This window comes from Schistocerca serialis, chromosome 11 (assembly GCF_023864345.2).
Source record: "Schistocerca serialis cubense isolate TAMUIC-IGC-003099 chromosome 11, iqSchSeri2.2, whole genome shotgun sequence".
In the NCBI taxonomy this organism is placed as follows: domain Eukaryota; kingdom Metazoa; phylum Arthropoda; class Insecta; order Orthoptera; family Acrididae; genus Schistocerca; species Schistocerca serialis.
The window spans coordinates 75,491,931-75,509,545 of NC_064648.1; the positions used below are offsets into that span (position 1 = coordinate 75,491,931).

Below are 17,615 nucleotides of genomic sequence, written 5' to 3' on the forward strand. Positions count from 1 at the left end.
GAAGTTCAACAATATCTGTCAGATCATATCATGTTTCATGTCAGCAGCGTTACGGCCACATGAAGGTCATGAGACTTCAGATTGTGCTTTGCTTCTCTGCAGTTAAACGTGAACTGCTTTTACAATTCCAGATGACCAGCACATAAGCTAATGTGAATAATGCTACCAGTATGACATTATAATTAAATAAACGAGCTATTCCATTATTGCAGCAGATGCAAAAGTAGATACCATGTTATATCAGAGAAACATATTCATATCTTTTAATCTGGAAAGTTGACTGTGTCCTTTTCTTTTATAAGAATTTACCTTATTTTTATTCTGTTGACAATGGAACTACAGCTGCATTATCACACAGGACCATGAACAATAATCATTCTAACAGTTGTATGATTGTGTTGCATTCAGTCAAAGTATAGAATTTCTTGTTTAATCATTTGTGTGTCAAGTCTGAAAGTGGCAGGCACCTTGCATGAACGGCTGCTTAACCCCAATTGCCTCGCACACCACAGAATACAAAGTCTATGATAATGACACCACTGTACGTGAGTCCTACTTAAAGGTGAGTACAAATGATGGACTGTAGAACTCACATTCCCATTCTGTATTTAGAACAATATCACAAACAGATCTAGAGAGTCATTTCAGCATCATTGCAGAGCTGTTTGTTGCACTGAATGCTTCACGATAGCATCTCCAAGAGCTGCTGCTTGCCGTTCTGCCTCGCGATGACCCATGGTTCGTGCCCGTGTGCGTCTCTGGCCTGAGTGTCAGCCCCTGCATCGAGCAGCACGGCCGCCACCTTTGTGTGGCCGCATCTTGCTGCACAGTGCAGCGGCGTCCACCTATACTTATCCCTGGCATCGGGGTCAGCAGAGGAGTCCAGCAATCGCCGTGTCACAGCCACGTGACCACAGTATGCAGCCCAGTGCAGCGGGGTGTTCTGCCTGCTGTCCCTCACATCCACCTCTGCTCCACCTTCCACCAGACATGTTACTGCTTCCAGGTGTCCCCTCTCAGCTGCCCAGTGCAGAGCAGTCCACATGTCCTCGTCCCTCGCCCCCACTTTCGCCCCTGTCGCGAGAAGCACCCTGAGCTCCTCCACCGCCCCCTCCTTAGCTGCCTGGATCAGTCCTCGGCGAGTCTCCTTTCCAGGAAGGCTCCTGCACAAAACATAAAAATTCTCACACCTTCCTCAAATCACACACTTAATAAAGAAAACATACAACCAAAAATGTATACATATGTCCAACAACGACCCTACTATATTCCCCTTCTATGATACGAAACTCATATATTAAGGTATAGTGGTTCTGTCTTCAACCACCATCCATTAAAAGTTTCTTAATGCAACCTCTCAAGATTTTCATCTGTCAAATTCCGACACACTGATTCCTGTAACTAACTTTCTTTGAACTTGGTGTGCTGTTTCTTAGCAGTCGTTATATCCCCTAAAATAGATGCTTCAGGCAGGTTATACTAGTTCTCTGTGAAACTATCAAAGATTACACACAAAACAATTTACATTTACATGTTAAAGACTTTCCTGACATTAAAGCAAAATCCTTCAAACCTCTTATTGGTAAATTTGGTGACCTTATCAGTAAATCTAGCCAGCTTCTGTTTCACATAAAAGAAATTCATTGAAACATTTTACATGTAACAATGGCATGTAATCTACTACTTCTCCATTGTGTGTGTGTGTGTGTGTGTGTGTGTGTGTGTGCAACTGAAGCCTCTAACAGTGAACAGTCTTCTACATGAACATATTTGAAAAAAACAGGGAAACACAGACACACACACACAAAGTGTCACTTGTATCTGACAAGTTCACTACAGTCATCCTAGAAAAGAATACATACTGTAAAATGCGTGTGGCATGTGCTGGTAACTAAAATGTGGCAACTTCTGGACAAACAAAGCAAATAAATGATATGTACTTTTCTTATTCTGCCAAGAGATTTATTACAACTTATCAACATAATATTCATCTTCCATATGCCCAGATCCATTCTGTTAAAATATCAGATGCGAACTAAAATGGTAATACGACTGTTCCATATTAAAATAAATCCATGAAATGGAATGAAAAATTAATGAACTCTTACATACCTCATGTACTCTCGATGAATAAGCTTTTTGAAAATTTATGTAACATTCCATAACCTGTCCTATTGAATAATGAGGTAGACAATGTGAATCATGAACAAGTCTACAATATTTAACAGCCTGCAAATCGTGTTGACCCCCATAGTGCCTTACTAGGTCCATCAATGGTTGTGGTGGTGGTGGTGGTGGTGGTGGTGGTGGTGCTTGTGCTCCACTGCCTACCTCTGTTGTGTTCACTGGTTTACAGGGACCAACAGTGACATTTACTACATAGTAGCAATGTTGCTACTTCATTTTAGAACACAGAGTGCACAGAGATACCAAAATCAAGTTAAAGCATCATGGGACTGTGTATGAACAGACCCTGTTGTTTGGAATCCGAGGCTATGGTAAAGAGCAACTAAGTCACTTCATCTATGTCTACATGTATACCACAAAATGACATATCATGAGTAAGGGCAAAAGACTTATTTTTGTCTGATCAACTGACGTAATAAAACCATTTAAAATATTTACAAATACATTGCAATAGCATTACTAATACCATAAAAGAGCTTGATCCCAATTCCTACCAAATTTTTGCAGTTTGTTAAAATGTTTGTCCGAAAGACTACATGCCCGTCATGGGATAAATAAGCCATGGAAAGGGCCATCAATATAGTAAACAAGAATGAAATTGGCTGATTGAGAGCAGCCAGACAATTTGGTGTATCACAGGCGACTTTCAGAAGGCATGCCACAAACGGAGGGTCAGAGGTTTCGTCTACATTTGACGAGGGGTTTATGCAGGATATAGTGTCCCAAAGGAACTAGCTTACTAAGCCGCAGAACAAAATTGTATCTCTCACAAATTTAACAAGGAGAAGAAAATTGCTGGCAGGACTGACTGAAAGGATTTATGACACACAATCCCGATTTATTTTCAAGGGAGCTGGAAGCTGCTACTTTGGCTCATGCAGTGGTATTAAATAAAGTTCAGGTTAATAGATTTTACATGGTATATGAATGTCCTCAATAAAGAAGGAATTTCGCCAGCATGAATTTATCTGTACTTTCATGTGTGGACATGAGTCAAAAATTGTTTGCAATGACTGGAGATACAAGTGGGGGTACTTACAATTGTTGAAAGGGGGTTGCACATTACAACATTAGTGTGCATGAATTCTGCAGCTAACTTTATACCTCCAGCTTTACTCTACCCCAGAAAAAACCGAAAGAGCAATTAACTGATGGAGTACCTATAAGAACTCTAGAAATAGGGCCAGAAAGTGGACGAATGGCTGGAGAAATTTTTCTAGTTTCATTAAGGTAAACAAAGATAATAAAGTGTTTATCACTGATGATGATAGCTGGAATCTCAAACATGTTCAAGTACTGAAATGTGCCAATGAAAATGGAGCTTCTCTATTTTGCCTACTATCCCACTGTAATAGCCAACTTCAGCCAATACACGTTTGCATTTTTGGGCCCATGAAGACCCATTATAATGAAAGTTTCAAACCTCCTTGAAACACACCCAACGTCACCCAGTGCCAAATGCGTTAGCTCTTTGCCACTGCATAAGGTATAGAAGCATGTGTGGTTAATACTGAGTGGATTTCCTAAAGTTGCTTGACTCACTTCAGGTCACACTGTTGCTGCCCTCTCGTTCACCTGCATCACTTAGCTAGCTGAAATGTCCACACGCAAAAAGGGAGGCTAAGTCAAGGGAAAGTGAAAGTTCCACTCAAGCAGGGCTGGGCTTCGGTTCCTAGTCAGCAGAATCCACCCTCTTTTGCGCAAGGCTAACTATGCAGGGCCTGTGGGTGCCCGGGAACCATTCTACCTCGCCGCCATCATTGAGTACCTAGCAGCTGAGTGCTTGAACTGGATGGAATCGTAGCCTGCAACAATAAGACATACATCAACCTGCACCACTTGGACTTGCAATCTGCAACAATAAGATGTGCAACATGCTGCCCTCTGACATCACCACAGAGGCTTTTGTCCTGGCCAACATCCAAGCCATCCTGTTGCCAAAGGAGAGTGAAAAGAAGGCATAAACTGCGGCCGCCTCTCTGGCTCATGGGACACACAATGCTGCATGCTCCCTGTATGCAATGGGCTCGGCCGGCAGCTTGGACGAAAACAATCTTTGCCTGTACATAGTGACCAAAATTCACATCCACCTAGGCGTGACAACGAATATCCCAATTTCCGGCATGTTCACATGTTTTACAGAATATTTCACCATCTGAAGAGGAATACTTCCACAAACAGCTTTCAGACTTGTAAAAGGAAGTATTTCCAGTTCGTGTTGCAGTACAATGCTCATTAAGGACACGTAAAATAACTCTGGTTTCTTCTGGCTTTCTGAGCAGCTGTACCAACAACAAGCTTCTAGAAGAGAAAGTACACCAGTGAAAATTTACTGAGGATTGACAGATATTTTGGCAAGCTTGCAAAAGGATATAGTTAAGCAGGGTGGAAGCCTATAACTCAGATCTCAGTGCAGATGAAGATGACTGTGTTTCCAGAATGAGATTTTCACCCTGCAGCAGAGTGTGCACTGATATGAAACTTCCTGGCAGATTAAAACTGTGTGCCCAACCGAGACTCAAACTTGGGACCTTTGCCTTTCATGACTGTGTTTGTATGTACTGCACTATCTTCTCCCATTCAAGACCAGGGGAATCGTGCATTAAATATACTAGATGTAAGGTATGGGCTCACAGTATGCTGATATCCCAGCTACAGTTATGAATTTTGTGAGAAATCTTTTCTGACCTTAGAAACATATGCATAGATATGTATTAAACCCTCAAGAGGTTTTGGCTTAGGGTGTTTCCTTTTTCTGAAAATTGTGCACTATCATTTTGTCCCTATTGTAAGTATAAAATGACACATGGGCATAGTTTCTTGTCTTAATTTTTTCTTAATATTGTAGTTTCATGTTTAATGATTTCTAATCATTTTTGTGTATGTCCTGGATTTTGAAGTGTTTACATAATAAAAAATGATTAAATTTTTTGAATAAAAACAAAACATTAAAATAGTATGTCATTTCTGGAACTGTTCCCTACAGCATTACAGGTCACTAAGGAACCAATGAAAAAGGAAGTTCTGGAAAGACAAAGCAAAATGGTTGCTGGGAAAGTGTGAGCATTCAAGATCAAGAGTTAGAAAGGAATTTCGCTGTTAAAAGCAGAGCAGAGCAACGATAGAAACAGTATAGTGAAGACCTCTATGAGTGAAAGGAACTATCAGATGACATGACACAAGAAAAAATGGTCATCAAATAACAAAACATAGGGGACTCAGTATTAGAACTTAAGAAAAGCTTTGGAATACTTGCTCATAAACAAGACAATCTGGTTGGATAATATTACTTTGAAATTTCTATGACATTTGGTGAAAGTGACACCCATATGACTGTTCAAGTTGGTTTCACAACCTATGACAAGGGACATACAAGCAGACCTTCAGAAAAAAATGTCATGCAGATACTATAGAAGCAGGCAAAGGCCAATAAGTGGAGACTTCCACACAATCAGCTTGGCAACTCATGCATCCAAATCTATGAAGAGAACAACATACAGTAGAATGATAAGGAAAATTTAAGATCTATTATATAGTCTGATAAGTTTGGATTTAGGAAAGATAAAGGCCTCAGAGAGGCACTTGCACTTGGTAATGGAAGCAATATTTACCAAAAATAAAGGAATGTTCATTGGAAACGTCTATCTTTAGGAAGCTTTGGCAGTGTAAAATGGTGCAACTAGTAGAAAATCCTGAAAAATTGTTTAATAAATAGGGGAAATGCAGGTAATATATAGTTATATACAATAATCGACAGGGAAAAATAGGAATGGAAGAAAGAGGAACTAATTCAAAGTATGCTAGAAATGGTTCACCCTAATCGTTTAAAACTAAAATCGAGGTATCACTGCTGCAACTTAAGAGAATCAGGAATAGAATTAAAATTCAGAATGAAAGGATTCGCGGATGGTGTTGTTATCATTAGCAAAGGTGAGAAAGAATTACCAGAGTGGTTGAATGAAATGAATAGTCTAATGAATACAGCATTAGGATTTGCAATCTAAAGAAAAATGAATGTATTGGGTAGTAGTAGAAATAACATTGATAAAGTTATGAAAATTAAGGACCACATTAGCAACAAACATTGACATGAGGGACAATGAATGTTGCTCCAGCAGGGTAATACGACATTCCTCAGAAAACAAGACTACAAATACCAAACATAGACCTTAATCTGTAGAAGAAGTATCTGAGAATGTGCATCTGGAGCTGAGTAGTGAATGAAAATGAATCGTGGGCTGTGAGAAAAGCAAGAAAAGAGAAAACCACATTCAGAATGGGAGGCTATAGAAAGATGTGAACTGATAAAGGAACTGTGGAAGTTCTCCATAAAACAGGTGAGGATACTCATATGTGGGAAACTGTGACGAGAAGAAGGGACAGGGTAATAGTATGTGAAGACATCAGGGAATAACAGCCATGGTACTACAGGGAGCTGTATTGTTACTCTCATGTGAAGAAACTCAGTTCCTCCCCCCACCCCCACATCTCCCATAAACGTAGGTGGTGCTATCAGCACTAAGTTTATTGGAACAGCCAGAAAAGTAATCTATAACGGGTTGAGTTTCTGCTCTATATGTGTGTTAATGCTGGGACAGGCTGTGATGCAAAACTGCAGCGGCGCGACCAAGGTGCTCCATATCTTGAGGAGCTGAGGCAGAACAGGCCTTTTCCACTTTCTTCCGATTTGACTCTTTAAGATCGTGTATATTGTTACCAGTAGATATTTAATTCAGAATTCTAGGAAACTTTCTCCTCTCTCATTCTTTCCGATAATCTTATATTGTCTCTTAACTATGTCTTTTTACCTTCCCCTATTATAGGAACCCAATGATTATTAGATGTTTCTCTCTTTTTACATACAGAGATACATATTCACTATTGTTGTATACTATCTTCCTGTCACTAGATTTTCTGGGAGTGACAATGGCTTCCAAAACTGAATTATTGTTGCTATTGTTTTGCTAATTATGACACAAATAAATCACTGAACTCTTCAAAATTACTCCTGGGTTGCTATTCAGCGTTGACCTTTTCCTCAACTTCCTCATCCTGTTGATATCATCACATTCCTCTAACAGGCCATCCGTCTTTCCATTTCAATTCGCTGGTCACGTTAAATCTGGATTCAGGCATCATATTTTCTTTTTCATATTTCCCAGCCTTCCTACAACTCCCCCCTTTCCCCCTCACCACTTCAATCGAGGATCTTTGGGACTACCTCGAGTGTGCTGTTCATGCCACGGATTATAAATTGAGAAGACTAGTGCAGCTGGCCTGTCTGTACCTTCCAGAAACTCATTGACTCTCTTCCCACATACGTTGTGCTGCCAAAGGAGCTTATTCAGGCCTTTGACAGGTTGTCACATTAATGCGATTATATAGTATATTCATGGGTGATGTGTTTCGAAAACAGCTTCTTTAAAGAAAATGTAGAGCAGTTTTAATATACACTCCTGGAAATTGAAATAAGAACACCGTGAATTCATTGTCCCAGGAAGGGGAAACTTTATTGACACATTCCTGGGGTCAGATACATCACATGATCACACTGACAGAACCACAGGCACATAGACACAGGCAACAGAGCATGCACAATATCGGCACTAGTACAGTGTATATCCACCTTTCGCAGCAATGCAGGCTGCTATTCTCCCATGGAGACGATCGTAGAGATGCTGGATGTAGTCCTGTGGAACGGCTTGCCATGCCATTTCCACCTGGCGCCTCAGTTGGACCAGCGTTCGTGCTGGACGTGCAGACTGCGTGAGACGACGCTTCATCAAGTCCCAAACATGCTCAATGGGGGACAGATTCGGAGATCTTGCTGGCCAGGGTAGTTGACTTACAACTTCTAGGGCACGTTGGGTGGCACGGGATACATGCGGACGTGCATTGTCCTGTTGGAACAGCAAGTTCCCTTGCCGGTCTAGGAATGGTAGAACGATGGGTTCGATGACGGTTTGGATGTACCGTGCACTATTCAGTGTCCCCTCGACGATCACCAGTGGTATACGGCCAGTGTAGGAGATCGCTCCCCACACCATGATGCCGGGTGTTGGCCCTGTGTGCCTCGGTCGTATGCAGTCCTGATTGTGGCGCTCACCTGCACGGCGCCAAACACGCATACGACCATCATTGGCACCAAGGCAGAAGCGACTCTCATCGCTGAAGACGACACGTCTCCATTCGTCCCTCCATTCACGCCTGTCGCGACACCACTGGAGGCGGGCTGCACGATGTTGGGGCGTGAGCGGAAGACGGCCTAACGGTGTGCGGGACCGTAGCCCAGCTTCATGGAGACGGTTGCGAATGGTCCTCGCCGATACCCCAGGAGCAACAGTGTCCCTAATTTGCTGGGAAGTGGCGGTGCGGTCCCCTACGGCACTGCGTAGGATCCTACGGTCTTGGCGTGCATCCGTGCGTCGCTGCGGTCCGGTCCCAGGTCGACGGGCACGTGCACCTTCCGCTGACCACTGGCGACAACATCGATGTACTGTGGAGACCTCACGCCCCACGTGTTGAGCAATTCGGCGGTACGTCCACCCGGCCTCCCGCATGCCCACTATACGCCCTCGCTCAAAGTCCGTCAACTGTACATACGGTTCACGTCCACGCTGTCGCGGCATGCTACCAGTGTTAAAGACTGCGATGGAGCTCCGTATGCCACGGCAAACTGGCTGACACTGACGGCGGCGGTGCACAAATGCTGCGCAGCTAGCGCCATTCGACGGCCAACACCGCGGTTCCTGGTGTGTCCGCTGTGCCGTGCGTGTGATCATTGCTTGTACAGCCCTCTCGCAGTATCCGGAGCAAGTATGGTGGGTCTGACACACCGGTGTCAATGTGTTCTTTTTTCCATTTCCAGGAGTGTATTTCGTGTTTCAAACATGAATTTTCATGTCATGCTAACCAAACAAGAGGGAATCAGGCTGAATAATTAACAATTGGGGCTAGAAGTTAATTATCAATGATCTAGGAAGTGCAGCCAATTTAACCAAAAGAGAAAATTTCTAGTAAGTAAACAGCACAAAGTATTGCATAAATATTTAAGTGTAGCCAAAAATGTTATTAGCTATCAGAAATTCAGGGGAATATATGACTAAGTGGTGTGGATCAAATGGAAGTTAAATATCACTACAGCAGCAGCAATGGATAGGGTAGAGAAGGCCGTCAGCAGCATCCTAACTGAAGGAAATCCTGTGGCAGTTACTGGAGAGTTTTGTACAGATACAGAAAACTTGAAAGACAGGCAGACAAATATGACGCCTTTTCATCATGGATGCAAGCAAAGCATGTTGACCACTAAACCCCTTCTGTGGGAGTGAGTGTTGCATGTGCTCTGCATGATGGCTGAACAGAAAGAAACAATATGGGGAGACTCCACACTGCATGGGAGCACCCAGAGCTGCCGTTAGGCCTGGGTTCTTATCCTTTGAGCTGGTCACAGGTTGCATGCATAATAATCAACCTCACATGGGTGCAAAGACGCTCACTTCACCTTTTCTGCGAATCTTCTATACAAGCCATTAAAGAGAAACTGTTTCATCTGCTGTGCCTTAAATGTAGTTAAAAAGTTTTCCTGTACCGTCTAAAGACAATAAAGGATTGTGCTGAGAAAATTATTTTCAGATTGTAAACACCGAGTTCGGAATAGCAATTGCTCTGACTATCTACTTTAGACGAACTGATTTCCTCAGGTCTATATTAGCTACATCATCAATCGAAAACTGTAAATATATTGTTGCTCAACATGATCTGTGCTGCAGTAGGCTACTTTGTACCAGGTGTTGGTTATGAGTGACACACTTAGTCCTCATCTTTTCTTGTGTTTACGCAGCGTGACACTATTGCTAGGTATTTTACTGCAAGTAGCAGTTGCAGAAGACACACTAAACCGCTTTAAACTCTACTTTATGCAAACAGGATTTTAGTGACCTGCACAGTGCACAGAATGAGGCCAGAGGCACAGCTCGTCTTGGCCCCAAACTAGACACATCACTGCTTCGGCTTATGTGCTGAGCAACACATCTTTGTGCCCACAGCAAAATGACTGATGCTGTATACAAAGGGTTTGTACCTTTGTTGAGACACCTGATGCAGAAAGCTATAGGGCAACGTTTTGTACACATGCAATTTAACAGTGACAACAAATAAGGAGGGACCGTTTAAAGGTCAAAATTTTTGAAGCTATGAAAACTTGGGCTATTTCATGACATCTGCTGGTAAACACTGTTAAATTTAGAGATATGTCTGAATGTGACAAAACTGCCTATTAGCTTCTGTCTCTGGTTCTTTGGCCGATGTTCGTCTGATGATTTTACTGATGTTACGGCAGCATGAGTGGCTGGCATTGTCAAAGCTTCACCCTCCATTGCCGGTGATTAACTGGAGACGAGCTCACAGCCACAGACCATATGTACCTGTTGCACCAATGTCTGAGGGCTTTTCCGCGGTCATTTCCGGTGCAGTTGGACTCTTGCTACCTGCGACGGTCGTTCGCTGCATTACAGGAATCCAGGATCCGTTTACCTTAAGGCTTTCCGCTTTCTTGTTAAAGCCATTCACGTGTGTTTCTATTTCTACAGCTTCTCTGAATAAGCGGCTGATTTCTCAAGCTGTCCCAACCTGCAATGTCTCTTATGTTCTTTCATCCTGGTAATGATTGATCGTCCAGTCATCCCGTCTGCGACAGCGAGGTGGGCTCCAGTTCACCACTGGCAGTGGAGGGTGAAGCTTTGCCAATGTCAGCCACTCGTGCTGGCGAAACGTCAGTAAAATCTTCAGACGAACAAAGGCCAAAGAACCCGAGATAGAAGGCAGTAGGCAGTTTGTCAACAAGTGGCGACGAAAGCCTTAACAATTCTCTTTGAATCTGGCAGGCAACAAAAGTATTCTGAGGTACCAGGCATTGTAGGCATCAATGAAGCTGCATTTTACAGGACAGAGACATCTATACAAACTCAATGGCAAACATTATAGCCTTGGACAGACACACACACACACACACACACACACACAAAGAGACAGAGAGAGAGAGATGGGCACAGAGTTTTGGAAGTGCAGGTGATCATCTTGCCTCGCACTTACCTGGTTTCTGTTAGTGGCCCACCGAGCAACTGACTCACTTTGACCACCTCATCAGGGTGGTTGAGGACTGCATCGGCCCAACCTGCTGTGGCAAACACCAGCGAGTTGGCTTTTATGAAGGCGACAGCGACCTCTGCGAGGCTGGGACAGGAGTGCCTCACTGCCAGCACCGCCGTGCGCGCCGCGTTCTCTGCTGACAGCTGACTGGCCAGCTGCTCCCCACACTGGACCTTCAGCCCCCACACGCCGTACCTGTCGGCAGCTGCCAGGAGTTGTGGGGCCATGCGGGGCACATCGGGAGCACGGAGGGAGTACATGTAGGCCAGCAGCTGGTGCAGCACCGGGCCCTCCACGTCGGGTACTGTGACCACACTGCTGCTGGCCTCCGGCGTGTCCTGGCAGAGCATGGCGGCGAACACGGGGCTCCTGCCTGCCAGGACGGCCCTGTGCGCTACCAGCTGTGTGTCCCCGGCCACCAGAGTCACCGTGTCCCCTTCCCCAGCATCCGTAGTAGCAGCCTCTTGCACCTCCTTGGCGGCTGCCATTGTGAATGTTTCTGAAACAAGGCATCAGCGAACAGCCATTTGCCCTTACACAGCACCATAAATTCATGTCTTAGGTGTAGGTGATCTGCGCTCAGCAACAGCGGGTAAATTTCACCCATTACATGTCAATCACAACTGCATGACATCCTTCCCTAGCCACAGGTGATAGCAACGTGTCTTCAACAATACAATATCAAACACCTGTATTTCCCACATGAAGTCGACAGAAAGGGGTGAAGACACTATTTCTGAAATTTATAGTCGCAGTACAGTGTTACAAAACAATGAAGGTTTTAAATATGGAGATCAGAAGCAATACAAACAAGGCCTGGAGAATCTATAGCGGTGCTTCACTGAACGACTTAGCCTCATAATCACTCCAGGTATTTAGGAAACTGCTAGTAATTACCTTTCCTGTTCCACTCCCAAGTAGAGCGACAGTGAAACAAGTACTAAAATGTAGACTTTCACGGCCGGAAATATCATGTCCATTATAATTATCCGGGCTGTTATGCCGTGGTCGGTTGATGAATTCTGTGTCAATTCCCAACGTTTCGTCTCCGACTGCGGGAGATATCTTCAAGGGGGTCCGTAGCTCGATGGAAGGTCCAACACACCCAGTACAGTCAGTAGCGAGCCAGTGGGTGTGTTGTACCTTCCATCGAGCTACGGACCCCCTTGAAGATATCTCCCGCAGTCGGAGACGAAACGTTGGGAATTGACACAGAATTCATCAACCGACCACGGCATAACAGCCCAGATAATTATAATGGACAGTGAAACAAGTGTCTATATGCCTCCTTATGAGTCCTAATTCCTAGAATCATATCTTTGGGTCCTTACGCGAAATGTACGTTGGTACCAGCAGAATCGTTCTGCTGCCAGCTGCCAAAGCCAATTCTCTACATATTATCAATGGTGTTCCTTGGAAGAACATCAGCTTCCCCCCACGGATTGACATTTGAGTTTCCACAGCAGCTCTGTAACATTTTCTTTAAACCTATTGCTGCCAAATGTTAGAAGCCTGCCTCAATTTCTTTGATGCTCTTCCTTCAATCCGACCCGGTGACGATCAACACTCACACAGTACCCAAGAATGAGTCGCATTACTGTTCCATAGACATCTACGTTACAGGTTATTGGCACATTCCTAAAATGTACTGAGTACTCGCCTTCCCTTCTACCCTACTTACGTGCTCGTTCTATTTCATATCGCTTTGCAGCGTTACTCCAGGATATTTAATCGACGTGACTGTCAAGCAGCACACTTCTAATGATTTAGTGGAGCACTACTGGATAGTTTTTCCTACTCATCTACCATAGCTTACATATTTCTACGTTTAAAGGTAGCTTTCATTCATTATACAAACAAGAAATTTCGTCTAAGTCACCTTGTACATTGCTAAGTCACTCAAAAACACCACCTTTCTGTAACTCAGCATCATCAGCAAATAGCTGCAGATTGCTGTCCACCCTGTCTGCCAGCTCATTTATGTATTTGGAGGATCACAGGGGTCCTCTCACAGCACCCTGCCGATACCCTTGTCATTGATGAACGCTCTTTATCAAGGACAGCATATTAGATTCTATTATTGAAGAAGTCTTTCAGTCACTCACATATCTGGGAACCTTTTCTGTTGCTACCTCCTTTAACAGGCTGCAGTGCGACAGTTGCCTGGAAGAGACAGGGCCTGGAAGAGAGGTGGTAGAGGAGAAGACGAGTTCAGAGAGAAGGGGCCGGACACCCAATTTCTGTTCACCTACAGAAAGCATCCAGGTCATTTCATTGCCACGTTGATAGCCGATGCACGTGCTGCGCTTTACTCATTGTTACAATTACTTCTGACAGTGTTAAATGTATGGTGGTGACGTCTTCCGAGGAGTACAAAGGTGCAGTAGTATAGCACTATGTTGTATTCAACATTTGCCACCCGAAAAGCAAAATGTAATGGACTATTGTGTTTTGTGACTGCTGTTTCTTAGTGAAGATACAGTGAGTTCAGCACTGAGTAATTTCATTTAAATTGCCTTAACGCTAAATTCAATGCAATTGCTTACTCAGAACCCAATTTTTGCATCAGATCCGCAAACGGTTGATTCGCAATGTAGCGATTTTTATGAAGATGGTTGCTGGAATTTAATTCTTCCACTCACACAGTTTGACCAACTGCAGAAGTTTGCTCATGTCCTTCCCTTCCGCTTTGTTGACCTGTGAAGAAAAATGCTGCTAAATGAAACAGACAAAAATATTTACAGATGTAAATTAAGTCATGAGCAGCATTTGAAGTCCTGCTGATAATTTCCACTAGTAAACTTGATTCACAACCATAGACAATTGTGAGTGGTGGTGGTGGTGGTGGTTCGGTTTGTAGGGCGCTCAACATCCATCTTTTTCACATTCCAGTTTCCCCATTTTTCTGAATGATGATGAAATGATGAGGAGAACACTAACACCCAGTCTCTGGGCAGAAAAAAATCCGCCGATCTAGCCGGTAATCGGACGTGACACCCCGTGATAGAGAGGTTCCAGTACTAACCAGTAGACCACGAGCTGTGCACAATTGTAAGTGGGATGTTACAGTTACATAAATTTTATTAATCATAATTACAATGCTTAATTTCATTATGTTTATTGAAATACGTTAGTTAGGCACAGTTAAATTTCAGGAAGTGTCATAATTAATTACAATTAAAGTGTTCATTAACACTATATATATGTCAGTAGTTAATTTGTAGTTTAATTGGTGGTAGAATAAAAGTAACTGATTATTGCACGATTAAGTTTCATCGTAACTTCGCTTAATGAGCATGATGCATTTCTAAATCTCACTCAATTAACCCTCTTTAAGAGCAACAGTTTTACATAGGAATCCATGCAGAATAGGTCAATACGTTCCATTCCGAAAATATAGGTACCCAAAAAGACATAACACAGTAATATAATTTATTTGTAGTACAGTATATCCTGTTTCAGAAGAATGATGTCTCAAGATATTTGTTAATGACTGTGGCTGAAAACTTGTCGACAAAGGGAAATAGCATGTTCATACTTCGCATAGCTAGTGTCTTGTGGTTATCTTAAATGAATTCGTGTCAGTTAACGATCAAAAATCCTTGCCCTTGCATCGTAGCAGAAGCAGTCCCAATCTTTGGCGCGAGGCGAATCGCGACCGGTACTTCTGGCTGAACGAAAACAGGCGGCACCGTCGGAGCTTCCATCCACTTCACAGAGCGCGGTGGTCTGCAGGTACGGCTGCCATGCGCCCCGATACGTCAGGACCGTCACTGGTATGGACCTCCCTCTCCCTACACCCCCGACAAGAGGAAATTATGTCCCCATTTTGCAAAATACCCCTAACGAACTTGGCTGACGTACTGACGCAACACCATCTCTTAGCGCAACATGTAAATGCAGCCTCAGTTTTCTCTATGTCAACAAGTTTATGTTGATAAGATCATCTCACAGATGGTTTTGCATGTTGCGTATCCTCTGTTTCCGATGCTAGCACCTTCTGGATGCAGCACTGTCATTGGAGAAAATACCAGAAATCTCCAGCAGTACGTGGCTGGAACTATACAAGCAGCGCCACACGGAAAAATCGGCCAGTTCCCATTTGCAATCTGATAAGACGGTTCTTCCTAAACGTAATACGAACAACGTGTGCAAATTGGTAATGTATAGTCACGTGTACGGTGACGAAAATGTTGTCGACTTTTTACCGCCTAATTAGCTTATCACAGCTAAAAAATGTCTGGAAAAAGTGTGTCGCTTTCCGAATGATTACACAGAAAAGCGGTCTTTTCTCAAGAAAGGACGTGCAGATCAGGCAGAGCTGAGAGCTTCGTTGCTGTTTCATCTCAGTAACTCACGGAGGTAAGCCAGACGTGAGGCATCACCTTTCTACGAAGAATCTTACCAATAGATTCGCGGTAGCATCAACATCAAAGCCCATGGCTACATTCATGATGAAAGAAGACACCCAGAAAGAATTACTCGTTGCTGCTGCAAAACTAACAGCAGCTTACGAAGTTGTCACGCATCGTCAGTCCTTGACTGTGACGTAAAAGTGAATGCCTCAATGTATCCCGACTACAAAGTCGCAGCAAAGCAGTCTACAGCCAGAACCAAAGCTATAGCGATTGTTAAAAATATTATCGCACCACACTCCGTGTCTGACCGCACAAAACATTAGCAAACAGTTTCATTTTGGAACACTGGAACCGACGCATCGAACCAGGAGGCCGGAAAGGTGTTTCCTTCAGTTGACTACTACTTAGCTGAAAGTGACGGAATCCAAAAATAGCTGTTCAAGTTTGAGTCACATAATAACGAAACATCGGAGACAATTGCAAAGTTTTCTTTAGATCCTTTAAGACAACTGCAAATTCCATCAGATAAATTAATCGCTTTAGTTGAGGCAATACCAATGACTTCAGGAGACCTTCTTCGACGCGGTCAGCGGAATGTGTTTCACCAAATTAAGGGGCGCCTAGGAAACAATGTAGAGGGAACTGGATGGCCTGCCCGTATTCTCCACAGTACTAGTATCAAGCGCCGCTGCAGTCTTAACTCTAGAAATTGAAACAACCGTCGTGAAAATACGCAATTGTGTTTCAAAACCCTCTGGGAGGACAAGTTGAGAAAGTTCTGCTTATACGTTGATGTATATCATGAAACTCTTCTATCTCATTGAAAAGCAAGATGGCTCTTGTTAATGCCCGCAGTTGAGAGAATTCTTAACCTTTGGACAATTTTTTGACGCCAAAGAAGCCACTTAAAATAATTTGATTTTTTCAGTAATCCCATGCGCGAAATTTATTTCACGTTACTACAGTCAAACTTGGTTCTGTTTGAGAAATATATAAAAAACGAGAAGAGTAATGTCTCGATAATTGAAGTAAGAAATATATTAATTTACACTTAAAGGTATCTAAATGAAAGGAACACAGCCAATTTTACCGGCATGCAAACAAACATGTATTTGAAGAAATTAAAGAATGAGAACTCTAACCAAGAAATAATTTGATTTCATAATTAGAACTAGACTCAATGGCTTTCTGTACCATAACATTTGATTAGTGACAGAAATGGGGTAGTTATCTTCATAAAGATCAGATATTTGATTGGACGACGCCATCTCAAATCACAGATTGCTTGACGACTGAAAACGCTGCTATGTACCTAAATAAAAATTATGCGAATATTTGAGGCGACAATTGTTTTCGGTAATAACATATGAGAGAGAGGTCCGAAGAGCTCTTCGAAACTCAGGGGACTCAAGTGTAAACACTCCGTGGAAGAAAGGTGGATTTACATTCTTAAGGAAACCCAAAATCCTAAACACAAATGCCGACTACTAGAATCTTGCGAATATTTTTGTTCTATTCCCGCACACAATGCCACTGTGGAAAGAGCATTTTGGCTGACGTCGACCAAGTGCACTGACGAAAGAAGTCGACTGCTGACAGGGACTGTGGAATCAATCTTACAGTGACAGTTTAACTACAAGCTGACTTGCATGGTGTTTAGTAAATACGTAAAGGGAAAAAATATTTGCTGAAAGAGGTGACATCTTCAGAAATATGTGGTGTACCAATTACTTCTCCGCAACAAATTACTTGTAAACGTGTTGTAAATAAAAATAATTATAATAAATGAATTTCTTGCTTCATTTCTAGTGCCCTATATGAAGAGTGTGCCGACGAGTCCCAACTAGATAGAGCAATCCTAATCATACAGGAGATCGAATTTCGTGCAACATACAGAGACAGTCATGAACGTAAGTATGCATG

At 43.0% G+C, this 17,615-nt stretch overlaps 1 protein-coding gene across 1 annotated transcript in view; it reads right to left on the bottom strand.

Moving 5' to 3' along the window:
* Window positions 1-295: 295 nt before the first annotated feature.
* LOC126427318 (death-associated protein kinase 1-like) overlaps window positions 296-17,615 on the bottom strand; it is a 35,329-nt gene continuing 18,009 nt past the window's right edge. The window contains exons 2-3 of the mRNA XM_050089627.1: window positions 11,278-11,833; window positions 296-1,163 (exon numbers count right to left, since the gene is read on the bottom strand). Coding sequence (XP_049945584.1) covers window positions 683-1,163; window positions 11,278-11,822 — 1,026 coding nt within the window. The 5' untranslated portion in view covers window positions 11,823-11,833 and the 3' untranslated portion in view covers window positions 296-682. The remainder of the gene's footprint in view (window positions 1,164-11,277; window positions 11,834-17,615) is intronic.